Source organism: Molothrus aeneus, chromosome 8, assembly GCF_037042795.1.
Source record: "Molothrus aeneus isolate 106 chromosome 8, BPBGC_Maene_1.0, whole genome shotgun sequence".
Taxonomy (NCBI): domain Eukaryota; kingdom Metazoa; phylum Chordata; class Aves; order Passeriformes; family Icteridae; genus Molothrus; species Molothrus aeneus.
Window position 1 is genome coordinate 35,943,842 of NC_089653.1, and position 27,220 is coordinate 35,971,061.

General features: G+C 43.8%; 1 protein-coding gene across 2 annotated transcripts in view; it reads left to right on the forward strand.

Annotated features, from left to right (window-relative positions):
* Positions 1-27,220, forward strand: part of INPP5A (inositol polyphosphate-5-phosphatase A) — a 189,739-nt gene that overhangs the window by 122,950 nt on the left and 39,569 nt on the right. For both annotated transcript variants that reach the window (XM_066554797.1, XM_066554798.1), the window contains exon 9: positions 7,306-7,390. In XM_066554797.1, the coding sequence (XP_066410894.1) occupies positions 7,306-7,390 (85 nt within the window). The remainder of the gene's footprint in view (positions 1-7,305; positions 7,391-27,220) is intronic.

The following is a 27,220-nucleotide window of genomic DNA, read 5'->3' on the forward strand; positions in this document are numbered from 1 at the left end:
GGAGCAGAATTGACAAGTCCTTACATCATTATCCAGGGCTGCTATTTCATTAGGCGAATGTCAGTGTCAGGTAAGATCATGGGTTTGTCAATATAATGAAAATACCAGTCAAGTGAGGAAAAAGTCACAATTTTCCAGCTCTAAAAATTGATTTTTATTGCTCTTCTTGTATTCCTTTCTTTGGATTAAGTATTTATTATTGATGTGGTCTTTCTTTTAATCTTAATAGCTGCTGACATTGTAATTAATTAAAAAATACAACATTTTTGCCCAAATGGCACTATATTGAAATTAAAAGTGAACATCACATATTAGTTAAACAGCCCTGGCAAATGTCTTGAGTGCTAAGATGATTGCCTAAGCTTCTTGACAATTCCCTTCATCTTGCTGTATGGTGCTTGACCTTTTGAGATATTTTGGTGTTATTAATAGGTTTTAGCCATTATATCAGAAAGAACAAGGCACAAAAATATTATAAACTTTATCTTTTTAATGACAGCACTACACCACCTTGGGCATGCCAATGAAGGCACTTCCGTTATGGCTTTTGAGGCATACTTAAACTATCAGTCAGCAGGTAACTTGCCCTTGGAATGGATGGGTTTTTTTTTTTTTACTTGCCCCTAAATGTGTATTTGAAATTGCAAAAGTGTGCAAGCTGAGCACTATCAGAGCTGAAGGGAGGTGGTATACAGGAGAAGACAGGGTTCTCTTTCAAAGCTGTCTCTGAAACCTCTGCTGGGGAGGGCACCAGTTCTCAAGGTGCAGGTGTTTGGGCTGATCTCTGCTTTTTCTTTTTAAAAGTTTTCATCAATGCAGATAGGAGCAACAGAAATCTGAATGGTCTGGGTTGTTGTAAGCCAAAACCTAGTGTTTCCATCCTCTTGATCTTCAGTGCCTTGACGTGGCTGTGGCAGGAGACAGCATTGTCGTTCCCCAACTTTCCACCAGAAGTCAGTGCAGGAGCTGTCACTACCTCTGGCACTACAGATCCGTGGAGATGAAGGTGTTGTATAACCTTGTTATCCATAGGTCACCTGCCACTTCCCAACCAGCTCTTGGCTTCTGCCAACACGATGGCCAAGCCACTTTTCTAAACATTCCCTGTTGGGGTGAGACCCTGCCTGGCCGGGGAAGGTGAGTTGATGATGCCTTTGGCACAGTCACTCTGCCAGGGGCAGGGTCGAGGGCCTGGGCGCCTGTGCTGTGCACAGCGAGCGCCCCACGGGTGCCCTGAAGGCTTCACGCAGTGGGAGAGAGGATTTTCAGAGCCCCTCTGGGGACACAGCCCAGCACTGCTTCTGCTGCATCAACTCCACACAGAACCTGTGGCTCCAAGCTGCAGGTCAGCAGTAGACAGAGTGAGCAGTTGGTCCTGAGAAATGATGGTCGCACCAGGAGTGAGCTGATCCTCTTGTCTCAGTGTGTTAGTTGTGATCTTCATATTCCTTCACTTAGGAGAGGACATTTTATATAGGCAGTCATATGTTAAGGTCCCTTCCAACCCAAACCGTTCTGTGGTTCTCTGTCCTTTGTAAAAAGCTTTTGTGTCTGTAGCTCCCATGTGCAGATAACGCACAGAAATAAATAGATTGTGGAGAGATAGTATCTTACCCCAGAGGTTGTGCGAGAAAGATGGAACGGCTCATATTAGCTGGTATTTATCTTAAATACATTTAGTTATTAGAAAAATTTGCTCACCGAATAAAATATGGCTTGACCTTTGGATTGTTTCTTCCCAAGAAATGTGACAGTGTCCCTCCTTCTCCCCCATTCAGCCTGCTTGGCAGAGCTGCACGGTTTTTGTTTTGTTTTGTTATGTTATTGTTGTGTTTAAAAAAAACCAAAACCCTCAAGCCCCTCTTTTCAGCAGTGTCAAGTTAGGATGAATTGGCCAGGGAGGCATGTTTATAGACTGTGTGAAGAACTTTGTCTTTGTGTGGGAATGCTGGTGACACTGGTATGGCTTGCCTGAATGAACTGCGATGACGCGGCTAATAAGGTGTCCTGCTGAGCCTCGCTGCAGCCTTTCTCAGACCTCCCACCTAATGCCATTCAGCTCCAGCTCAGTGTAGCTAATTTTTCCCATTCCCTCAATTCTTTAGGCCTCCTTACAAACAGAAAAGTCAACTTTCACACCGAGGAGAAGATAAGTGCTTTAGGAAATAATCATGTAAACAGAATGTTACCTTCTGACCTGATGCTGATACCTTGGTCTGGGACAAAACCCAGCTGGCTATTGCATTCGACATGGCTATTAAAGGAATAATGCTGCTGATCCTCCTTACAAAGTGCCCTGAGAAATGGTTTAGCCAAATCACAGTGCCTCTTGTCACACTGAATCATGTTCAGCTGCTCTCTTCCATGACCAGATTGCTGATATTTAACTGCTTCCTTGTCTTCTCCATTCTGTGAAGGGGGGACAGTATAGGAGAGGGAAAATATGAAAGCAAGGGGAAGCTGATTCTTTAATTTTCTGGCTGAATTTCAGTGCTTTGAAGTATGTATACAGTGGCTCATACAGCATTTATAAAAAGAGGTGCATTTAATCAAGTAACTTTATTTTTAGCTGCTTCAAGGAGTACTTTAAAATATATTGCAAAAGGATTTCAGGGATTCTAATAACACAGAATTGTTCACTTTAGGACTGCACTGAACCCTGCTGTGTGTAGCAACTGAAATCAATAAATAGGTCCAGATTTCAAGTAGTATTGAGAAGATGAACTGCTCTCTCTTCCTTGTTTTAGTCTTGGTAGGGATCTGACATTTCCTAAGTGGCTTTGAGAAAACTTTGCCTTCACAGTCAGCAAAGCTGGCACTGCCACCCGAGCTGAGAGGTGTGTCCTTATGGCAGAGGAGCTGGGGGCACCCAGAGCAGCCCCGAGCGCAGGCTCCTGCCATGGCATTTGAGTGACCTCTCCCTCGAGCCCCGCTCCCATCCCAGCCGGGCTGGTCAGCCCAGGCTGAAGCTGTTCAGCAGCACAGCTTGGGGAGGTCAGAGGTTCCTCATAATTCACCTGATGCCCCCAGAATAACAGATGGTTTTGTCACAGGACAGTGTGTCAGGGTCTGCCAGGCCAAAGGCTCTGCTGAGGGAACGAGGTTTGCTCAAAGCCTGACTGGCACGGCAGAGCATGGATGTCTCCAGTGCAACACAGGAGCTTCTTTCTGGGCCTGTAAAGCTCTTGCTGATACCCAAAGTGAGCCAAATTGCAGTTATTAGACCAAAATAAGAATTACATGTATTTATTTTGCAGCAAATAAGTTGTAATTTAGTGTTAATTTGCAGTGACAGTCAAGTTTACTCCTTAAAAAAAAAAGTACAAATCATGTATTTAACTCATCAAAACATTTCAGCATGGGGATAATTTGGACTGCAAACTCCACTTGAAAGTAACAATTGCTTGAATGTTTCTTCTCTTACTCCCCTGTTGTGGCTAAAACAGTCTTCTGCTCATTCATCCAACTTGTCTGCTACTTCTCAAAATAAAACAAGGTGTGAAGACAAACAGACACTAACCCATTCAGTGCAGAAAACTTTCTGTGTAGTGCCATCAATTAAAAATGTATCATGTGTTTGAAACTGGCAAAATAATTCAAGAAATGTGTTCCAGGTATGAAGAGTCTGTTATCAAGGACTCTGTGCAATTACAAATTCTGTGGTTTTGGAAGAGGTGAAATCATCTTTGGTGTTTATTGTTGTGTGCTCTAAAGTTTACCAGGGACAGCAGAAAGCCCAGATGGGAGCATGCTTTTTTCCCAGTGCAGCTGATTTTTCCAGTTTGTTATATTGATTGATTTGCCAATTTGTTATATTGATTTCCAAAACGTGCAGAAGCAAACATCTTTCTTCGGTATGTTTTAAAATGTTAAAAAATTCTTTTCCTATAAGTGATTCCTTTTGGAGCAAGAGCAGAGGATGAGGAGGGTGAATGTGTTCTTCCACCCTTTTCAAAATGAAGACTTCTCTTTCTGGAACGGAAGGGCTGTCTGTCATCTGTTGGAAAAGTTTCCTGTTTCGTTTGCATTTGAGTTTTGGATCCACTCTGAACCCCTGTCCCCTCCTGGTGGCCTTGCCCAGGTCACAAGAAGCAGCATGGCCAGTGAAGGCATTGATGACTTGTGTGGCTGGCATGTAGAATTGTGCAAGGGAAATACCTGTGCCTTCTGTACAGTCATGAATAACTGAGTCACCTGTTTTGTCATAAGCTATCTGAAGTTGTACAGGAATAGAGCCTTCAGATGTGCTGAAACCCTTTGGGATGAGCTGGTAAAAGTTGTTAAAGGAAATGTCACTGGGTCCTCCCACTAAAACCATTGGATTTATACTGGTGACTTGGGCTGGCTGCTTTCTTTTTACATGGTTCAGATTTATCACTTCATTGAGTGGTGGCGGTTTTAAAGGACTGTTTGATTTGTAGTTAAAGGAAGGATGTTTTTTAGAAACAAAAAGCAAAGGAGAATGACATCGATTTGGAAGCCTTCCTAGTTTTTCTGCAAGCACTCATTCTTTTTTAAAAAATTTGTCTTCTGAATTCTCAGTTGCCTGCACACATGTTGATCTGTACATTTTTATGGCTTAGAACATGGAAACACAAGGAACAGAGGACTTCTGTTGAGCTCTCACTCCAGTCCTAACACCTTCCCTGTGTCCCGGGCCAGACTGGCTGTGTTTGCAGCGCCCCATTTCTGTCCCAGTGCCCTCAGTGACAGGCAGCTTTTCTGCTCGTTCCCAGGGGAGGGGACATTGCTGTACTCTTCTTTATTGCCATCTCCTTTGCACACTTGAGGTCTGCCTCTGAAAGCACAGTCAGGAAAACTGGTTCTTGTGCCATTGATTTGGGGCAGTTTTAGGTACCAGGAGGCATTTCAGCACAAAGCTATCAGAGTTCCAAACTGCTGAAAGAGGTCTAAGATTTGGGAACTCTTGAACTAACAGTAAGTTCCACTTATTAATAGTAAGTAATGGCAAGGACATTAGGTTACGTACACGTATTAAGTTGAGTCGCTTAAAGGAATTTTCATTGTTAGGTACCCCACATCACTTAGTAAGTACATAAATGTGTGCATCCTTTGCTGTGCCACCATTGTGAATTTTCTTGTACACCTGAATTAATTTCACCACTTGTGAAAAGAGATGTGTCAGAAGCCACTTGGAGAATCATTCTGAAGTAACGTTTGGACTCTAACCTATCGTGAGACACTCTTTCTAAAATGTCCAACAAGATAAGCTACTAGGGGAGAAAATGGACAAAAGTTATTAGTAGTAGAGCTGACAATGATTTGTATGCAAATCACATTTTAATCAGGTAATGTGCAGGACTACGAAATGGCTGAGTTTTCATTAATTGATCAGAAGAAGATTAATTAGCTGTTTCAGTCATCAGTTTGGAAACATTTTCACAGACTATTTTTTTAATAGTCTGTTTATTTGGAAAATCTGTCTTTGCATAATTCAATCACAGGCATGGTACTCATAATCCAAATTTGTTTCAAGAGGCCTTCAGTGGACCTTGATGTCATTCCTGCAATATCTGTCATTCCTCTGTCAGCAGTAAATGGCAGGGAGCAGAGCCAAAGCTGGTCCTTGAATCAGGACAGTTGGAAAGCAAAGTCTGGTTCTGATGTGTAAGTTGATGTGATTTTGCAATGATAGTGTTAGCAAACTGTAGCAATGTAAATGGTTTCACTTTTAGCAAACTGGCAATGTAAATGGTTTAGCTTTTAAGTTCTCATTTTCCTTCAATTTTCCGTGAGGGCACTAATCAAACTAATGTTTTGTGCAGGTCAGGAGTGACAGGTTTTTCTCAGGGCTCGCTGGGAGCTGACAGTGGGCAGTATTTATTAACAGTGCCTGCAATAATCTGTCAGCTAAATGGAGGATTGGAGATTTTCATAGCGGAAACAGATAAGTCTTTGCAAGAGATTTTCCTCAAATGATCAGTGTCTTAGGCCCAATGCACATAGTTTTTTTCCATAGAATAATATTCCTCATGTAATAGATTACTGTTGACGAAAACCGTGAGATGTTTTCAGAGGAGAAGCAGTATCTCATTGCAGATCCAGTGTTACATCCTTCCTTATAGCTTTGAGAATGAATGGGTGTAATGCATTAGAACTGGTAAAGCCATCTGAAACAATTGCCTCCTGATGGGGCAGCAGTGCCTCCCGAGCAGTGCTGCAGGATGGTGCTTCACCTGCCCGTGTGGGCCCTGCCAGGCTCACCTGGAGTTTCTGACAGTAATGCTTCCACGTTGATGTATTCCCAGAATGTTCACAGGGCATTGCCTGCGTTCGTTCCTTAGTTCTCTCATCTTGCACACCCAGGGGGGTTCTGTGTGCTGTGCATTTTGTCTGTATAAATTCTTGGTGGCTGTGGCAGTTGAGTTTTGGGTGTTTCATGCCTTCCTCAGCCACTGATAGGAGATGAATTACATTGGTTCCTGGTTTGAAAATAAGTGTGACTTGGTGGATTTCTAAATGCCAAGATCTCTAGAAGCTGTAAAATTGTGTATTGTTGAGAGTACCTTACAACTGTTGCTAATAATAGATCAGCTAATAATATGACAGCTTTTAATAATATGAGATTTGAAAGATGGATAGTAATGCCATATCTCCCTGGGTAAGACTGAGCAAAGGCTTGAGGAAAAGTCAGTCTTCACAGCTGGAGCAATTACTTGTTAGGTGTTAGCTACAGCCTCAGCAGAAATCCGCTGTGAACAACACAGAGAGCTGCCTTGAGAGGGCTGTAGCCGTTCTGGGAACCTCAGGGATGCTCAGTCTGTCAGATGGGATGATTGATGTCTAGCCCAACCCTGTCACTTCTGTTGTGGTTCACAAAGTACCCCAAAACACAGGTCACGTTGCTTATATATCAGTAAACTCAAATGTACTCTGAACTCACTGCTAATTCAGCATTCCTAATTCTTACCTGCCCAGACCAAAGCTATATCCTTAAACTTTCCAAGGTGTGAAGGACCTCCATGGTACCCTCAAGATTTCCATGGTTCCCAAATGCCACTTCTGCAAGATTTGTATGAACTGTTGCTTTCCCCAGCTTGCTCTGTCAGCCAGGCATGGGAAATTAGATGCCCTGTTGTACAGGGACTGGAGATAAAATTGCCTAAGCAAAGAAAATCAACTGAAAAATATGGTTAATATATTGGTCCAGTACAAACTGGTAGTTTTGATGGTTCCAATAATTATTTCTGAGACTGTGCTAAAGGATAACATGTGTGTCCTTGTATATTCTTGCATGTTTGTAAAGCCAAATGACAGGTTTGTTCTGTTTTCATTTTTTTCCAGAATTATCGATCAGCGATTTGAGAAAGTTTCGTATTTTGTCTTTGGAGATTTCAACTTCAGACTGGATGCCAAAGCAGTAGTAGAGGTAAGACTTCTCTTTTTCTTCTGTTGTAGACCCTACCAGGTTGGAATTATTATTTTTTTTTTTCTGAAGAAAACCTAAAGGTGACTTGACAAAGTAATGTTAATATTGACATCAGACTTGCCCAAGACTGCTTCTAACAGGAACATCCAACAAGTAACTAACATTGTGTGGTTGTGACTCTTGCCATCTCCTTATAGCTCACAATGAATCAGAATAATTGCCTGCAAACACGGGAAGTGTTGCATTACCTTCCTACTCTGAGGAAAAACAAGAGGCATTTCCTCAATGTCTGTGGTAGAACTCCACACTTTAAAAGTACAGGCAGTCATCAGTACAGACCTTTGTGCCTGTAGCATCTTGATGTGGAGGGGTGACTAGGAGATTTGCATGAAGCCAAAATAATGTACTAAATTTTTTCATTATAAGTTGAGATAACCTTGACCTGAATGCTGAAGCTTCAGGTAAGGTGGTGTCAGAAATAATACCCAGATTGAAATGGGTATTTAATCTTATGGCTTTCACACTTTATTTCTCTGAGGTGCTGCAATGTCTTTTTGGTGTCCTTGAGGGTAGGCATGCATCTTTTGAGCCAAAAGTTTTTATTTTGTAAATCTGTGGGAAATATCCTGTGCGCCAAAGGCTGGCAGCCCCCCATTCAGGTGCAGTGCCGTTCTCCTTCCTTACATGATCAGTAGTCCATCCATTGAAAAACTGGAGTTTGATGTTACAACATTTCATATGGAACTAATAACTTCTTCTTGGAATCCTTTCTGTAGTGCAGTCAGTCAGCCAAGAAGCTTAAAGCATAGTTGAAATGGAAGTCAAGTCACTAATTCAGAATATGCAGCTTCAGACTGCATATGCTAAGGGTCAAAACCTGCTCTGCTCCCCTGTGGCTGCCATAGTTCTCATCAATGTTCAGAGATCACTTGATGGGGATCACTTCAAAGAACTGTTATGCTTTTTCTCTTCACTAGTGGTGTGGTGGTGTTACTGAGGATGTTGCTGTCTGAGAGCCCCTGTCAGTCACACTGCAGCAGTTACCCCCTGCACTCAGTACTGATGAGGGTGCTCCAAGCTCTTCCTGACTCACATACTGCCAGCAGTCTGCAGCACTGACTCTGCAGAGGGTGTTTGCTTTAGTACCAATTCATCAAGGTTTCTATGTTTATATCTGTTGGTTTCAAAATCATCCCCATCAAACAAAATAGTTTCACTAGCCCCAAATGATGGAAACAGAGTGAGCTGCAGAGCAAGTAGGGTGAGCCCAGAGGTTTCTGAGCCTCTGCATCTTGAGAGTGTTTTACCCCTACTGGTTTACGTTGCTGCATGTGAGCAGAAAAAGTGTAATTGGAAGATGAATCAAATTCATTTTCACATTCTTCCTACCTAAGATGCAAGCCTGTGTGAGTCTACAAAGCACTAGAATTATATTTTCTATTGGTTTTTTTTTTGAGAAGTAGCATACCCCAGTAATCAGAACTTCACCCAGCTACTCTGCAATGTTAATTAAGCATAATTGAAACTGATTCAGAAACTTCCAGTTTATACATGGACAGCTAAAGTCACGGTAAGTTTGTTTTGTAGTGTTTTGTACTTGGTGTAGTTTATAAATCTGTATGTCAGCAGATCCCAGAGCTGTAAGAAACAGTTGTCTGATGAGTCTGGGACTGCCTCTGGACAGTCCTGAGGGAGTTAATAGTCAGCATGCAGCACTGGCAGTAAGGGCTGGCTCCTAGGTGACAGATCCATTCCTGAAGTATCATTTGGAAGGACAGAGCTATAGGCCACCTCTAGAGGGAATAGCACTAGATAGGACTCGGTGTCTGATTGTGTTTTAAGATCCAGGCCCAAATCACCTCACAAAGTAGCTTGTGAAGGGTGTGGCTCAAAGGTGCAGCTCAAACACGGCCGGCCGTGTACAGCTGGCAGTGGCACAACAGGAGAGGCAGGGGTGCTTCTGTCCCACATGCTCAGTGCCAGCCCCAGGGAGAGCCTGTGCTCAGCTGGGAGCCTCCCACTCCAAAGGCTGTCCCAGTCCCTTCTGGTTCTTAAACGTGTGCCCATGCAAATGGATATTAACCGCTCTTTGGACTATTCAGCAGCGGAGTTAATACTGGGAATTGTAAGGGTTAATCCATTGACCTGTCATCTTTGTGTATGTTACTAAATTTATCTCTGCTTTTCTTGCTGACCTTTTGAATTCCCTCTTGAGACCACAGCTGCTGAACGTTTGAACACTGAGATGCTACAAGCAATACTTGTGTAAATGCAGACTGTGCTTACATCAAACATAAAGAATAAAGCGTGTTTGTAAATAACTTCCCAATTAAGCCATTTAAAGGGAGAATCTGAGAGCTGTTCAGAATGTAGAGTCCAGACCCTGATGTGCAGTGTCCTAAATCAGATGCAAAAAATATTGTGTATATTAATTCATAATTAATAGACTATAAATCATTAATATGTAATTTATTGAACACTTATGGGAGCTTTAATTTAAAGTCCCATTGATTTCCTTGCTAGGAAAATCTGCTTTCCTGTTGTTGTAGCCGTGCAGGGGGAGGCTGTTACTGGCACATGGGCAATGCCAGGTGCTGTTGCTGAGGCAGCACCAGTGAATTTTCCAGGTGTGTTTGCTGGTCGGGTCCTGGCCTGCCTGGGCAGCCTCACTGGGGCCAGGTCCCAGCACATCCTGCTCGGGCTGTGCAGCCGAGGCTCTCGCTTTGAGGAGGGTGAGTGCCAGGGCTTTAGCACTGCGCAACATCCAGAAAATCTTCTGTTAGAGTCCAGCCTTTTGAAGGACACCACCCTGCTCCAGCCAGCAAAAATAACCCTTGTAGTTACAAAGTGTGTTTAGTAAGGCAGTAACTGCAGAAGAAAGATCTACATTTCCTTGGGTTTTGGTCACTCTAAGATGTGCTGTAAGACCCGAATCTTCTGTCTGACAGCCAGGTAAATTCACTTAATCTTATATTGGCAAAGCTGGCTGAGGATTTGCTGCTGTTTAAATTCAAAGTTTTGCCTACTGATTTTTTTTTTAAATCCTAGACTTTTTTGGCTGTTACAGCATTCTGATTATTTGCCCACTGCTTTCAGATACCTTCCAGCACCTCTATTCCCAGCACATATGGAAGTGTTTGCAACATAATATAAAAAAAATACTAAAAATATTAACATATTAAAAATTCACAAATTCAAGCCTGCCCAGGCACTGTGCTGGAACTTGGAGCTGCTTCTCTCCTGTACCCTGCCCCAGCCCAAAGCATCTCAGCTCCCAGCTGTGGCTGTGCTTATCCAGAGGAGTATTTCTCCTTCTGTCTGTGGGCCAGTTCACCACTCTTGCTCTGTTTTAGTTACCATTCAAGTGTTTTAGGTGGGTCTAGACCAAGGAAGAGTATTTTTTCAGTCAGCTGGCCATAGTAACAATCTGTATTAATCTCTGAGAATTACTTTATTTTAATATTTAAAGAAGTTATTAGTTGAATCTCCATACTAGAAGTCTTCCTCATGCAATATGTCCATTTTAGGAAGGTATAAACAGGCTTAAGAAACTGAGCTTATTTTGACTGCTTTGGGAGTAAAACCCTCTTTCTGAGACTGCTGATTCAGGACTCTCTTAGAAAAGTACCTTGTAGTTCCAAGAATTTAAAATTGTGTGCTCCTGAGTCCCAAGAATGGCAGCTCAGTAACGAGTTCAGTTTGTCAGGCTTTAGGAGAAAGTCACATTAATCACAAAATCCATTTGCTCAAGGTAAACCATAGCCTTGCCTTGTATCCAGGAAAAAATGGAAAAAAACCTTTTTTTTCATTACTAAAGTCTTGTTAGGGTTGGTGGCAGCTTGCTTGGTAAGCTGGAGGGGGATTAAGTGTATCATATATGAAAATTTATAAAGATAACAACAGAAGTGGTGTTTCAGAATTCCAGACATTTTGGCCTACAAAAAGCTTTCAAGCTCTACCTGCAGAAAAAAAAAGTTACGTCCTCATCTTAGAATTAACCGTGTCCACTCACTCTGTGTGCTCTGTGGGTTACAGTCAACCAGAATATTTCCTTTCTAGACTTCTGCCAAGCAGCCCTTTGATAAGCCAGGACTGGAATTGCTGATTAAATGTTTTTAAAAAGCTAATAACTGCTCATAAGAATTTACATGTCTGACTCCATCATTCACTTGCAGCGTGCCTCTCTGCCACCTCTGACCATGTGATTTTATATTATCTGATAAAACAGGAACGACTTCCTTCTGGCATGACTTTTTAGCTGCCACTGTATTGCTGATGCTGCAGTGAATCACACAATTTCCATTTGATCACGCTGTCTTGGCACAATGTGGTCTTTAACTCTGAGCAAGCCGGGGGGGGCATGGTATCCCTTTATCCAGCGTGCTCGTGCCAGCAGAACTTGGAGGAGCACTCCTGGCACTGCCACAGGGTGTGCCTGCAAAACGGGGACCTCTTCCTCTGAGACATCACTCGCTCTCTTTTGAACAAACATCTCTTGTTCAGAATAAAAGCTGATTAACATCTTTTCACCTCTGAATAATTGATTTAGATCTTACTCAAATCTGGGGAAATATTTTAAGTTGAAATTGTTTCATCCCATGCATTGGACACTAACAAAGATCCTTGCAAACTCCAGCCAACAAATGACCCATTAGTAATTGTCATGAAAAAGATTAATAGTTAATTAGACAATTATCACTGATTTGAAAAGCTGATTCAAGTGAGATAGTCAGGTGATGGATGGATGTGGAGACTTAATTATCTCCTCCTTGGTAGAGATGTGCTTCCCTGGACAGAAACAGGTCACCTGTCAGGATGAGGCTCTTGCTCTCCTCGTGCATTCAGGAGACACCAGCAACAACCTGGCTGTCTTGTCAGGTGCAAATATTTGTGTGTGTGTGTGTGTATTTTTTAATCTAAGTAATATCTGCAGAAGATGTTTTGAATGCATCAGGAAAAGGGCATGAAAGAATTGCACGGTCTTGTTGTTACAAAGACAGCAATATTTTATTTTTTTTTAATTCTGATTAATTTTGCTTTGAGAAACCAGTAAAGTTCCTTTGCATTAAAAATACTGACATGGCATATAAAGCAAGTGTATGTAGTTGTGGGCATAGTCAATTGTGCCTCCCTATTCCAAACCAGAGTGTTACCTTTCCCGGGCAGTGATAATGTGCAGGTGCCCACGTGTCCATTTGGGATATCAGGTGCAACCATTGAATTCATGACCAGGTGCTGAGTTCTGGGAGGTCCTGCTCCATAGTGGCTGGTAGTTAAAAACTGTGACAGGGTCCCTTTCCTCCTGCAGTAAAGTGATACTAAACCATTCTTGTAAGAGAAAAAACACATTGCTTTATTTCTGAGATAAACCAGCGCATCATGGAATAAATCAATAGCTTACAATTTTCACATCATGTTTTCATTCCAGTTAGGAAAGCATGTAAAATCTTGGATTGGTTTTATAATCTCAAACAGTTTGCTGTAAATACTTTCTTCTCATACAGATTTTAACTTTTTTACAAGCTCAAATGTTTCTAGGAAATGCTGGAAACAGCATCCTTTGTAAAAGGAAAGTGTAATAAAGATTTGTTAAATTAAAATGCATACAACTTCAGTTCTAATAAGGAGAGCTTTATTAATGTAGGTAAATTGCAGCAACACATCTGAGGCACCTGCTAAATGTTCATTATAAATTACTCTCATAGACATTGTGATGAGTTTTATATTGTAGCCAGACTTAGAAAGGCATGCAGATTACTTCCCTGAGGGACTGGATATATTTACTTAACAGTGTAGTTAATTGCAATTATTTATTTTCCAGTGATTGCAAATGGCCTCTGCGTTAAAGGTACATGTGGCTACTAGGAATTATTCAATTACCTCTCTTCTTAGTAGTCTAAGGCAAACCCGAGCATGGATTCCCAGAGGCCAGGCAGCAGTGTATTAACTCAATCTGCTCCACAGCTTTCTGCTGGGGCCAACCTCTATAGCCACCAGTCCTCTCAGCAGAGCAAGCTTGAGAGATGCTCATTACCCTGCAGCTGATTTTTTGACATCTTTCATCCCACACTGATGCTGCCACACGTATTGGCAAGATTCATAGGAGGTTAATTAAATCCATCTTCAAAACAACGAGGGGCCAATGAGCCATATCCCCGTTGCAACAGTAAATTAAATGATGCAATTGTTTCTACTTCCATCATAGATAAGGGGAGAGATGAGTGAATGGATTGTTCTCTGGCTGCCTCCTCCAGGGCCCCAGAGGGTCTCGGAGCATGTGGTCATAAACCTGCTTTTAATTTGTGGCTGCAGGAAGGGATGGCCCTGCTATCAGCAGGCAGAGGTCCCGCACGGCGTCATCCTGTGAAGGATGACACGGTAAAAACGGGGCCTCTTGGCAGCAGCGCCGTCAGCTCCTCCAGCCTCAGATGCAAATTAACACAAACGCGGTGACAGAGCAGAACGGAGAAGATGATACGTTCATCAAACTTGGCACCGCCTGCTCCGTAATTAAAACGTACACAAATTAAATACAATTATCTCGTGCTTTCTGATAGAGCTGGGCGTCATTAAGCTAATGAATCCCGCGGCCTGTGCCGCGGCCCCGCTCGCTGCGGCGGCAGCTGTGCCCTCAGCTGGCGGGGACAGCAGCGCCCGCCCCGCACCTGCCGTCCGTCACCGTCACCTGCCGGCAGCGCGGGGCCGCCGCACGGGCATCCTCGGATCGGGCCGGCAGGGGACGGAGCCGGCAGGCTGCTGCGGGGGAGCCGCTGGCACCGGGCCTGGGGTGCCCGTGAGCCCCCGCACCGGGCTCTGCGGGCACCGGGCCTGGGGTGCCCGTGAGCTCCTGCCCCGGGATGTGCGGGGCCCGGGCCTGGGGTGCTCGTGAGCTCCTGCCCCGGGATGTGCGGGGCACCGGGCCTGGGGTGCCCGTGAGCTCCTGCCCTGGGATCTGCAGGGCACCGGGCCTGGGGTGCCCGTGAGCTCCAGCCCCGGGATGTGCGGGGCCCGGGCCTGGGGTGCCCGTGAGCCCCCGCACCGGGCTCTGCGGGCACCGGGCCTGGGGTGCCCGTGAGCTCCTGCCCCGGGATGTGCGGGGCCCGGGCCTGGGGTGCCCGTGAGCTCTGGTACCGGGATGTGCGGGCACCGGGCCTGGGGTGCCCGTGAGCTCTGGCACCGGGATCTGCGGGCACCGGGCCTGGGGTGCCCGTGAGCTCCTGCCCCGGGATGTGCGGGGCCCGGGCCTGGGGTGCCCGTGAGCTCTGGCACCGGGATGTGCGGGCACCGGGCCTGGGGTGCCCGTGAGCTCCTGCCCCGGGATGTGCGGGGCCCGGGCCTGGGGTGCCCGTGAGCTCTGGCACCGGGATCTGCGGGGCCCGGGCCTGGGGTGCCCGTGAGCTCTGGCACCGGGCTCTGCGGGCACCGGGCCTGGGGTGCCCGTGAGCTCTGGCACCGGGCTCTGCGGGCACCGGGCCTGGGGTGCCCGTGAGCTCTGGCACCGGGCTCTGCGGGCACCGGGCCTGGGGTGCCCTTTAGCCCCCGCACCGGGCTCTGCGGGGCACCGGGCAGCTTTCCCCGCGGTTCCCGCTGGCACCGGGATCTGCGGGCACCGGGCGGCTTTCCCCGCGCTGGCGGTTCGTGCACGGGGGAAAGCGGGCTCAGCAGTGGCTCGCAGGCGGTGCGGTCCTAGTGCCAGGCGCAGGCAGCGCTGCAGCCTGCCCGGCTGTGACAGTGCCTGTGTGTCTGCAGGAGGCGGGCCGGTGTCTGCTGGACACGCACTGAGGTGTGTCTGTCACTTCTTGACACGGCCGAGGTTTTGCCACTGGGGTTGGAGTCACAATGTGGGAAGCCGTTCATGCCGTGCTTACCTTCGAGCACCGGCAGCCAGCCCTTCTCAGGCAGGGCAAGGGGGTGCAGCAGGGACTGGGGCTGGAAAAACACACATATAACCAACCAGTAGTAATATCTGGACTTTAAAGTTGTAGTCTGAATAATTTAGTGGAGTATTGCAATGCATAATGGAAATCTGTAATAAGTACTTTAATAAAGCCACCTGTTATTTGTTTTTTTTGTTTATGTCTAGACTAGAAACTTAGCTCAACCGGGGCAGAATATCACCTGGAAGATGCTATAAAATCCCTCTTTTTAAGAATTATTTCATTTTATAAGGAATAGATGTACCTACAAAAAGTGCATTCTTTCTACATTTCAGTTTATTCCTGGGTCTTACTGCAATACAAATTTTTCACATCTGTGTGTGAATTGTGCACTAGTATTTAGATCACCCAATGATGATCTAAAGCAAAAGGCAGGGGGGAGGAAAGGTTTACACTCTGCATATTTGCGGTGTATTAAAAGCCTATCAATACCTATTTTCATTGCCATAAATGGAAGCCTGGAGGGAGTTTTTTTTCCAAAAAATTACACTGTGTATTAAAGAACAATATTTTGCTTGCTTATCAGAAACAAAATTGGGTAGAAAGAATTTGGTAGCTATCTGAAAATCAAGGAACAGGATTGTATTTACCTTTATCATCGGCAACTCCTGTTGTGATGGCAAATTTTATTCTTGAGTAGGAGAATAATCAATTGAGTAGGAGAATTCTCAATAAGTGAGAATTGGTGAACTGAATGCACAAAATCTCTGGATGTGTGTGCAGCTATGTTAAAACATGAAAAAATTTCTTTATTTTACCTGAAAATAGTAAGTCTCAAAAGTTGTAGAAAAGAGCACTAAGAAATCAAGATGGATATTTTGTTAAAAAAAAAAACCTTTACTTTATTTAGGTTTGACCAGTGGTAAATGTGGTCAGCCTCAGGGAGAATGGGCAAAGGTGATGCCTAAAGTATGTAAAGATTATTTGTGGTAGGATACTGCATGGGCCAGGCAGCAAATGATGGTGGTGAGAGACACCAGTTGCTGCTGCATTAGATCATCTGGCTTGTAATTGAAATCGTGATCACATCTGTTCCATTGCAGTGCAAGCCACCTCATCCAGAGTGCGATTATCTGAACTGTCCTGGCAGGTAGAGCCCCTCAGCTCCAGCTGGGGCTTGTGCCTGTCACAGTGGCACAGACCCCCTCAAGGACAGCTCTGCTGTCCTTGCCCGAGGCACAGGCAGTGGGGTGAAGCTGGCAGGACAAAGGTGTTCAGAATGTTGTTGGGTTGTACCTTACAATGCAGGCATACACATACATACATCTGTTACTCTTTGGCAGACAGATTTTCTATTTGTTTCTCTTTCTCTTCCAGCTTCTCCAGCCCTCTCTGCCCTTTCACTGTAAATTAGCATAGACAGCAGTATGAATTTTAAGAAAGTTCAGGAAACACACCCCGAACTGCTTAGCACCATGGAATAAGCACTTGCAGCCTGTTACTTTTCTCTCTTTCATGGTTCTTCCTCTCACAGTTCTGTAGCAGAGAGGTAAAAGAAACAGGACAGCAGCTTCTGTTCCTCAGCCCCTCTGAGGAGAGCTCACACAGTGGTAATTTTGAAAAAAAATATATTGGCTGCTGGTCTCCACTGCATTTTGTCATGTGCATTATTCAAGGAAGCTTTGACTTTCTGATCTACATGATGTGTCCACAAATCTGACTTTATTAGTATTGATAATTTAGACAGCAATTTTACCTTTGTCAGAATAGGATTTCCCATAATGTATCATTTTTTCCCGGTCCAAATTTGAGATGAGAATTTGACATTTCAAAGCAAAATATGCAAAGTGGCAATCTAGGAATCTCAAATCAGCTGTAGTAATTGCTGTAACATTTAGGTTGCTCCTCCTCCAAGGAAAGAAAGATAAAGCTTCCTGGCCCTTTATGTAGTCATGCAGAAATGGGTCACCTTTGCCTGGTACACATGGCAAGAGAGGTTCTCTATGTCCTGCACTGCGCGAAATACCTCTTCAATCTGCACCCTTAGCAGGGAGATCAAACTCCTTTCTTCTCACACAGGGGTCAAAAGAGTGGGAAGGGGGCAGGATGCAAGTTCTAGCAGTGACTGAGACATTACCTCCTGTGAAAATTTTATCTCCTATCTCCACCTTATTAAAATCTAATCCTGAATTCTCTCATTACTGCTTACACAAGAAGTGTGTTAGGATGTAATTTACAGCTCTTTCAAGCTTTCACAAGGGTCATCAATGCGTAATATTTTAATATGTAAAGCTGCTAAAGGGTTAAAACCAATTGTATGAAAAGAGATTATAGGATCTTTATCACATGTTGTTTATCTGATCAACAGTTAACAATTTAAGACAGTATTATCCTAGTAAAAAGAAGATTTGTTTCAGATACTGACATAAACATCCCCTCATAATAGTGGCTTTTCATTTACTGCGTTGCAATGTACCATAAGCTTAAAGGCACAACAGCTTCTTTGTGTGTCTCAATAATGCCTGTCCAGAGTGATGTCAGTCAATTTTTGACCTATACAGCCTGATGTTATTCTCAACGATCATGGAATAGATTTTTTTTTTTTTTAATGAGTGAAGAGTATGCCAATAAAGTCCTTGAAAATTATCATATTTTCTTCATGGCATCTTCCTCTGGAAGAACAAGGTATGTTACCACATAGGCCTTTCTGTGAAGTCATGTTTCCTCTGGCTTCTGCTGGTTTTTGTTGTTTTCTTTGCTGCTGACTTTCCACACTTTCATGCAAATAAACGCTAACAATTAATAGCACTTTCTGGTAGAGGTATGAAAAGAAAAGTATATGTGAAACAGCCCCCTGGTAGGAGCAGATTCTGAGTTCAGCCTGTGTGGTGGCACTCGTGGGGTCCCATATCAAAAGCGTTTGACAAGTCAGCTTCCTCGTGCTCCTTGGAAACTGCTCCTGCAAGGTGGGGAAAAGGCTGTGGAGTGGGCCAGGGTTCATTTAGGGTGCACAGAATGCCTCAGGGGATTCCTCTCCTGGCACAGCTCGGGGGGCACTCCCCATCCCCAGCCCAGGCAGTGGGAAGAGGCCCAGTACTGACCCAGTATCACAGAGAGACATGCTCATCCTCTGCTGCTTTCCTGTCATAAAAGGGAGGAAATCAGCTTCCTGGGGGAAGCATCTTCCTGAGCTCTTAGTGAAGCTCATCTGCCCAGCCCTTGCCAGGCAGGAACACTGACTGAGGGCCCCACACTGAGTTCTGCCTCATGGTTCAGTGCAGGGGGCTGTTCAGCAGCTGTAGATGATTCCCATCATCTCCTGTCCAGCTCTGAGCACAGCAGACAGCTCTGACAGGCAGAGGCTGCTCATTTGCTCTCCAGCCTCAAGAAGTCTGGGCTGGATTAGGGTGCACTGCTGCTCATTGCATCCAGCTCTGGTCCTCATGGAGTTCTGGCAAGCCTGCTGCGTGGCACTCAGATCCCCTTGCTCCCCTAGAGACAGGAAAGAAATGCATATACTGTGGAACTCCTTATGGAGATCATGTTGTGCTTCTGAAATTCTGCTTCTAGATTATTTTTATTCATATAACCCTAATGGTTCCCTGAAGATTAAACCAGATGTAATTTTTTGTTTGTTCTCAGCTGAATGCAGTGTAACTATAGTACTACCATTAAGCTTGCAGAACACAAACATAAGCTGAATTGAGTTGGATTTTAGTGTGGGTCCTGTGTTTCCCCGTCAGTGTCATTTGGGGCTTTTGGAGTCATGGAGGCTGCAGTGCAGCCCCTGAGCTGCTCTTGGAGAAGCATCTCCAGACTCCAGCTGCACTGCTGTCTGACTCTTCCCTTCAGGGGGAGCCGAGGGAGTGTCACAGGAGGTGGCACTGTGCCACCCCGTCATCACCTGCTCTGACTAGAGTGTGCTAAATGCTTGAGTGACAACAGCTGAACTTAAGCAAGCCCAAAGTCCAGAGTATACAAGAGATTTAAATTAAGATTGCCAAAGTGGGATGGAAATTTGTTTTTCTTCTGTCTGCTGGGTATTTTACATTATGTAAAATGAATACTAGATGATAATTGCCAGTGCAGTATCTTGTATTGATTTAATTCAATAAGCAACTTCACCTCCACCTTTTGCATGCACTTGCCTTAAAATATATGCATTATGAAGGCAGTGATTCAAACTCTTTAGGAAATCAATACCCAGACAGGATTCTGTTCTTCAAATATTGACAGCAGAATAACTCTAAGAAACAATGACAAACAATAAAAGCAGGGTTAGACAAAATGAAGGCTGCAATTCTTTTGTTGTTAGGCTGTGCAGAGGGCCCAAGCTGCTGCCTGATGCTGCATGTTATACGTGCTTCAGCAAACAGCTGACACTGGCCTTTTGCTGTCAGAATTTCTGGTGAAACCATGACCACTGAAATAAAAGCTAGTTTCTGCCTATGATTCCTATACAGCTGGCTGTTTCACCTGATGTTTTTCCAATAACTCACACAGATTTCCTTCAGCCATATGTGTGCACTGAGGAGATACAGAAGGGTATATATAGACTGTTAGCATTAACATTGTTCCCACCTTTGATAATTTCTCTAGAACCAAATGGAATTTGCACTGAAGCTGGTGAATTACAGATTTTTAACTGATCAGATCTGTGTACTAGTTCACAGTGGGTTTTTGTAATGGTAATTTTAAAATCCTGTAATATGAGCAGCTCAATTTCCTGCACACTGAGTATAGCTTTCAGAAGTTAAAGTCCTTGATGGAGTAAAACGTGCCGAGTTAGTGCAAACTGCACTGGTTACTCAGTTGATAGCAGTTCTGAAATCACATTGCTGTAGATCGTTCAGCACTGCAACTATAAGTAATACTACATTATTAGCACTCATGCAGAAATCTCTGATGACAGTCCAAAAATTCAGATTAATATAAATTCTCTCTCCCTTAGAGGCAGAAGGCTTATGAAGGGTAGCTCTTTACAGTATTACTCGACTTGTTGATGTCATAGAAAGAGTTAGCAAAACTTATTTTCATTTCTATCCTTTATTTTTGCAGTTTTGACAAGTGCTGAATTTCACAAGGATGTCAGTATTGTAGCCATAAAAGGTTCAAAAGCTCTGTTCACATCTGGAAGTAAAAAAATCCTTAGGCTTTTCCCTGAATGTACTGGAAATTTCCTAAACTTGACATATTTATGTATAATTTAAAAATGAAGGAAAGCTTTGAGCCATCAGTGCCTGAGTGATGTTTTCTGACAGATCAGTCAGGAGGAACTGGAATTCCTGGGAGTCAGGAATTTAAAGAGTAGGAATGGCCGTTTGTAATTGCCCATCTGTAACCAACATGTTTGAAAGTTGGTTTGGAACAAATGGGTGTACCTGGGACCTTACAGAATTTTAGAAGAATAAATTTGTTCCTGTAGTTAAGGGGAAGAAAGGAGAGAGACACCAGGCAAGGTTGTCAATAGCTGAAGGCTCATTAGCTTGACACTCATTTCAGGCAACCTAATGCAAGAGTTGGTAATGAGAAGAAAATTGAGAGAGAAAATGCAGTCACAAAACATGCTTGAACAAGGCAGTTTATCCTGAGATTAACAACTTGGATGAAAGTGGTGAAGTGAAATCAAGTGATCCTATGGCAAGAGGAGTTTGTTGGAAACATCAGTGTTTAACTTTGCATTTGTCTGTGTTGCATATGCAGGAGCACCAAGGGGTCAGTGGCAGAGCGATGGGAGACACCAAAGGCAAACCCCTGCCAGCAGCTGAACCCCAGCTCCCACAGCAATACCATTGCATAATCATTCAGGCATCTTTAGATAAATTTATTGTAATTGCGTATTTGACTTTACATGTGGCTGCTGAGCCTGTGTGTTGAAATCCATCGCACACCTCCACTCCAGGTATTGCAAAGTCACAGTCTGGTGTGAGAGGAGGGCCGGCCCTCCATCTCTTACCCAGACACTGGGCCAGATCTGAGTGCCAAGGAGGAGTTTGTAGGCCAGCTTTGCTGAGCCGAGCTTCCTTAGAGGTGCACTCCAGTTAACTCAGACACCCCTTGCCAGTAGGTCAGAGGGTTTCCCAGGAGTTTGCAGTCAGAAGGCTGCAGTTTCATACTTTGCTGTGTTCACAGCAGTGTCCCCCTTCCTTTTGGATCTAAGTGATGTTTAGAAGCTGCTAACAGACAATTTAAAATGAAAAATCATATGCGGGAAATCAGCCATAAGAGTGATCAATAAGCAGTTCTGTTCCTGGAGTGTCTGCCAGAGGAATTAGTGAGTGTCCTGTGTGTTATCAAGAGGTCATGCCTTTCTGAAGGTTTGTTTTAGTCAAAGAGGTGCCATTTGCTTCAGTTGAGATTAAATCAGTGCCACGTAGGACCCGGTATGCATGATTAGAGTAGACAAATGCACAGTCACTTCTGGATGGAGTTTCAAGCTGTAATTTCTTAAGCTTCCTAAGCAGGCTCAGATACCTTCAGTCTCGGCTTTGTTTGTCATTAAAATAATTCCTACTGATTGTGATGCTGGTGGAAAAAGATTCCACTTCTTTATTTCTTTGCTGTGTGAGTCTCATTGATGCTAATAACTATCACATTAAATCTGCACCTGACCACAAGCAGCTGATGGAACATTCCTTTTAGCCATCCACTGTATCCCTGATAGAGACAATCAATAGGTAAAATCTATGCAAATGAGAGGAGTTCAAGTGAGGGCTACCCTAAACAGGACTTAAGCTATGCACCCGCCTTTGTGCCAAATTTTTCAGGGTTTTTTCTCCTGTAATGAATACATGTATTTTGTGCATTGGAGCATGGCACAGGGCCTTTTGGACAGCAGGCTCTTCAAGAGAGAGGAAGAGAGTTTTAATCACAAAAGCAGAAACTTCAGTCAGAGGAATGATTCCACACTTTGTTTCATTTGTAAATGCTGCGTTTTGGCTTTTGTGAAACACAGCCCAAGTCCAATTCAGGACAGCGCTTCAAGGATTCTTTCCATGGGGCTTTTTGAGTCTGAAATAGTGCACATGAAAAGAACAGGAGATTGAACATAATTTGTTCCAACAGCTAGTCTAAGATTTTTTCCAATCAAGATTCTTTCAGCATATTCCTCTTTGTTGAGCTGTAAGCAGCTTTTAAAATAATGGCATTAGCCTATATTTCAGGGCTTCGCTGGGTGTTTCCAGCTCTGGTGATTAGTTACAAGAAATAGAAATGCCTGTATTGTAACCTTTTAATGGCTGTGGGAGACTTGTAAACTAAGTTGAGATTTAAGCAATTTGTAGATTTCAAAATGAGCTGTAGAGTTCATTGAGAAAGAAAAATGCATCATTGAAATTCATGGTGCCACTTTGGTTTTCTTAGCTGAGATTTATCAGTGAAAGCCATATTGCTTTCCCTTTGCCTTTATTTTAAAGCTCTTCAATACATTGTTTTTAAGGTCCATTTCTTTTACAAGCTTTTCCTTTCAGCTTGCTCAGGGTATTGGGCCCTATGAACATCTGTTTGTGCCTAAAATCAGCCAGGACCTGGACTGTACCCTGCCTCCCTCCTCCCCTTTGTTTCCAGAGGCTATTGTTTCCGATTTCATGCTATCAGAGGGGCTGCATGTTTTCCTGTGTGAAGTTGTCAGAGAGATAAAAGCACAGGAGCAGGGTCACATTTCGAGGGATGGGCATGAAAAATTGGTAAAATGTATCTTGAAGGCCACCCACAAGATTGCCCGGAGAAATTCAGAAGTACAGAGTAGAATTGTAATTTTGTGCAAATTCCAGGGTGGAATAAGCAGTAATGAAGTAAGTGTTTAACTGGCAGAAATCTCTTAGTCAGATTTACACTTGGTTGACTTATTCCTGTTAGGTAGCTTGAGAGCCTCTAGTTGGACTTAGTTACAAAGAAAATACCATCATCTTCACTGCAGTGCTGCCCACATCCCCTCAGTATGACAGGGAGAGGCCAGAAGATTTAAAGCCAGTGATTTACACCTTTCAGCCATCAGAGTACACGGGGGAAATGAGAGGCAGTACTGGAGGTTTTGCCTGTCCAAAATTTTCAGTACAGAATCATTAGCTTGTATGATACAAAACCTGCAAGAAGTACAGTAAGGATGATGATGATGAAAGAAAGATAAATTGTGCATCTTAATTAACCTAATGAAACACATCTTCCGGTAAGGAAGCAGGCTACTATCCTTGTACCTGTGGCTGTGGTTTGTAATGTAGCAAACCATGGTCAACCAAAACACACTCTGACATGAGTTGCAGAAGTGGCACCCTGCTTTGGAAAAATGCAGAGTGGTTCATGTGGTGGCAGGAGGGCAGAGGAGCTGCAGTCACACACAGCTGAGCCCCTTCACACCAGCAGTAACCCAGCAGGAAGAGCTTGCAGGAGTCTTACAGGTGCTCCTCTGAAAGCACTAAACAGCCAGGAAAGAGTTGTGCCTGTCCCTAGCTTAGTGCCAGCAGAACTAAAGCAGTGCCTTGCTAGTTTGTTTGGTTTATGATTTCAACTCTTCACTTAGGTCTCTACCAGGTATGAATTGAAGAAAATGGTTTAACAGTACTGGTTTAGGTCAGGGATTCACTAAGATAGTTACTTTTGTTTTAGAAGCTTGTAATGAGGATTTTGTTAAAGCACATGATGAGAAAACAAATTAAATATGTAAGTTGTATTTTTTCCACAACAACTGATAGGTAAGGGTTGCCAAGCAAGGTGTTATCTTGTTGCCATATGGCTTCTGAATTACTAAATGATAAATGTGATACAAATCAGCCCAATACTGGAATTTCAAGGAGATTTATTTTTTCTATAATTTTTTTCCAAAGAGAAGTTAATTATTTTTTCTTAAATGCACAAATTATTTGCAACTTAATATGACAAAGTAAATATACATTCTGAGTTCTGCTGAATTTAGTAGCATTTTTGGCTGTGGAAATTCAGCAGGGAAACACTAATACGCCAACTCTTTTCCGCTTTGCTAATATAGTAGAAAAAATTACTAAATATGCTTTGATTATTGTTGAATTTATATCCTTTATGGTAGTACTTTTGGATATTAATTTGTTCATAAATAGACATAGAGGAAAGCAGCAACATTCCAAAGTGTGTACCAGTTGTGTAGGTGAGTTTAAAGACCACTCAGTGAGTATTTTTCACTTATTAGCCCTTGTATTGTAGCTTGCAGTGACTGTGGTCAGGGTTCTGGGTCCCACAGCAGGAAGGGCTGTGGAGGTGACATCCCCTGCTGGCACGGAGGGATCTGCCCCCATGAGTCCAGGTCAGGGTCCTGAAGGTTCCTGCGTGGCCGGGGCTCCCCAGGGGTGCTGCCAGCCCCAGCCCCGCGGTGCCCTGCCTGTGTGCTCCTGTTCAGGCAGGCAGCAGAGCACACACATCCTCGGACCAGGTGTGCACCACCAGCTGTGAGAGACATCTTGGCAGGAAGTCTCACCAGCACAATTCCAGTTTTGAGGGGAAAAGGATAATCTGTTCCTTTCTCAGCATGCTGACCACCACTTCAAGTACTTAGACTTGAAGAATTTAAACAGTGCTGTTAGCATTCATTGCTGGTATTAATGGGTATAAATTCTTTTTAAAATCACAACTTTCTTATACCAGCAGTTTTCTTTGGCATACTTGTCTAATTTTGGATGGGTTAAAGAATTTACTTTGTTTAGCTTTGTCTCAAAAGGGAAAAGAAGAAAGGCTAGAGTAAAAATTAATAGCACATCTTAAAATCTGTTACAACATCTCCCTTTTTTCTGACTAAAAGTGAGTGAAAAAGGCCTCTCTAGAGGAAATAAAGAAGTTATTACAACTTCTACTATTTTGTAGAGTATGAAAAAGCTTTCTGTATGTTAAACAGTCTTGTGGACATCTGGCATGATTGGTTTTAATCTGCTGACTAAAAAGTCAGGATTAAATCTTGCTTTACACCTCTTTGTATTGCGGTCAGTAAAGTGACAGAGCTGCCCTGAAACAATGGCACTACTTATTCCACCCAATATGCCATGTGGTAGATCACCCCCTTTTTCAGCACCACTTCTCTGCAAAGACAATGAAGCATCTGGTGGGGTTTTCCTGTGTCCAGGATATTTTTTGTCAGTAATTTCACTCAGCCGCTCTGCTTAGCTCTCCCTCGGTGCTACTTTTTGAGATGGGGTTTGCCAAATCCAGTGGCAAGAGGTCAGTAGGCCAAAGTGATGAATTTTTATGTGCCTGTTCCTTGTGTTTCTGCTCAGTCATGATTCTTTGCGCGCTGCGCTGCCTCTGAAAGAGAGCCACAGTGAGCAATTTGTCCTCCCGGGCTGGGGAGAATGGGGAGGCAGATGAGTTAAAGTAGCGTGTATGACTGCGGACAGAGCTGCGCACAAATGTTTTCTGATGGCAGAACAGAATCCTCCTGTCACTATTCAGCGCGAGAGGGGCTTGGGAGATTTGTAGCCTGTTGGCTTTCGATCAAGTGACAAATGAATTTAACAGCACTTAAAGATACAGCGGAAAGAATAGCACTTCACAAGCCAGCCCCAGCTGCAAGCTCTAAAATGATGCTGCATTAACTCTTCTGTACTCACGTGTCTCACATATTTGAATCTTGGTTTGCGTAACAAGCATAATTTCATTTCTGTTTCAGGAACTCTGAAGAATACACTTTTGGTTGTTTGACGCAGTCAGGTCCCATCCCCTCTGGGGGGGTCTTTGGTTGTTACAAGCAGGAGGACCCTGCTTGTCTCATTTCTTGCAGAGCTTTCTGTCCTCACTCAGTGGTGCCCTCAGTGAAGGGGTCAAATGAGCCAGGGATCAGCATTCACTGCGGGGTTAAATCCCATTGAATCCCCAGCCAGTGCTGTGAAGTTGCCGTTCCTCCAAGTTGTTCTCTCTCAGATCAGCTTGCCCCTAGTTGGCCAAGGGCTTTTGGTCCCGAGCCTTGAACCTGCCAGTGGAGACCATGTCCCGGGGGTCCTGAACATTGCTGTACTGCACAACACTTGACTCTCCCACCATCACAGACTAAGCCAGAAGGAACTCAGAGCTGCATTACCAGGGTGGTGAATAGAGGCAGTACATAGAATGTGCCACCCTGTTTCCTCTCTCCACACTGACTGTTCTACCCCTCAGCTGTTTTTATGTGATGCCAGTCTTCTTTGGGTGTGTACACGTGCTGATCTGTCAGTCCATCTTAGCTTTCATCAAGGAGAATAGTGCTCTGAAGGTTTCCAACAAGGAATTTCTCAAGCTAGCATTACTGCACAGCCAAAGCAGAAAAAAAATGGAAGATAAGTAACAGAACATCTGACTAGGTCTGAAGAGGATCACGCCTTATGGAACAAGACATATATATTACATTTATGTAGAGAATTTCCTTAGGAACAGTTGGACTGTCCCAGTTTCTGTAATTAAGAAAAAGCAAATATTTCTCTTAGAATACTCCCTCAGGACTACTTGACATCAAGTGGTAATACAAAATTATTTAGAAGGGTGGACAGGAGGAGGGAAGGGATTTTTCTGGCAGATTGCTTCCAAGTTCCGATCTTGTAGTGCTGTGGACTTACCTGGACCTGATCAAAGTCCTGAATCCATATTATTGATGTCTGATGTCAGCAAGTGAATTTAAACTGAGGCCTAAGAAAGTGAATAGGGTAGCCCTTTACCTTTGTCCACAGAGACCCTGCGCAGTTCCGTGTCCTGATTCACACGGGTGCCAGACAGCTCCAGGTAAATTGTTTGTGAATCACCATGTAGATGCTTTTCTGAACTCAGGCTTGAGCTCATAGTCAGGAAAATGAAACAGGAGAGTACAAAAAGATGTGTAACCTGACCAGAGAGACAGAGGAGAGAAAATAAGAAGGTAAACAGCGTGCAGGGAAATATGGAAAAGGAGCCTGATCTATAAACTTGGAGAATCTGAGAGGCAGAGGCCTTTTGCAATTAATTCAGATTCGTTTCTGAAGAAGAGAAT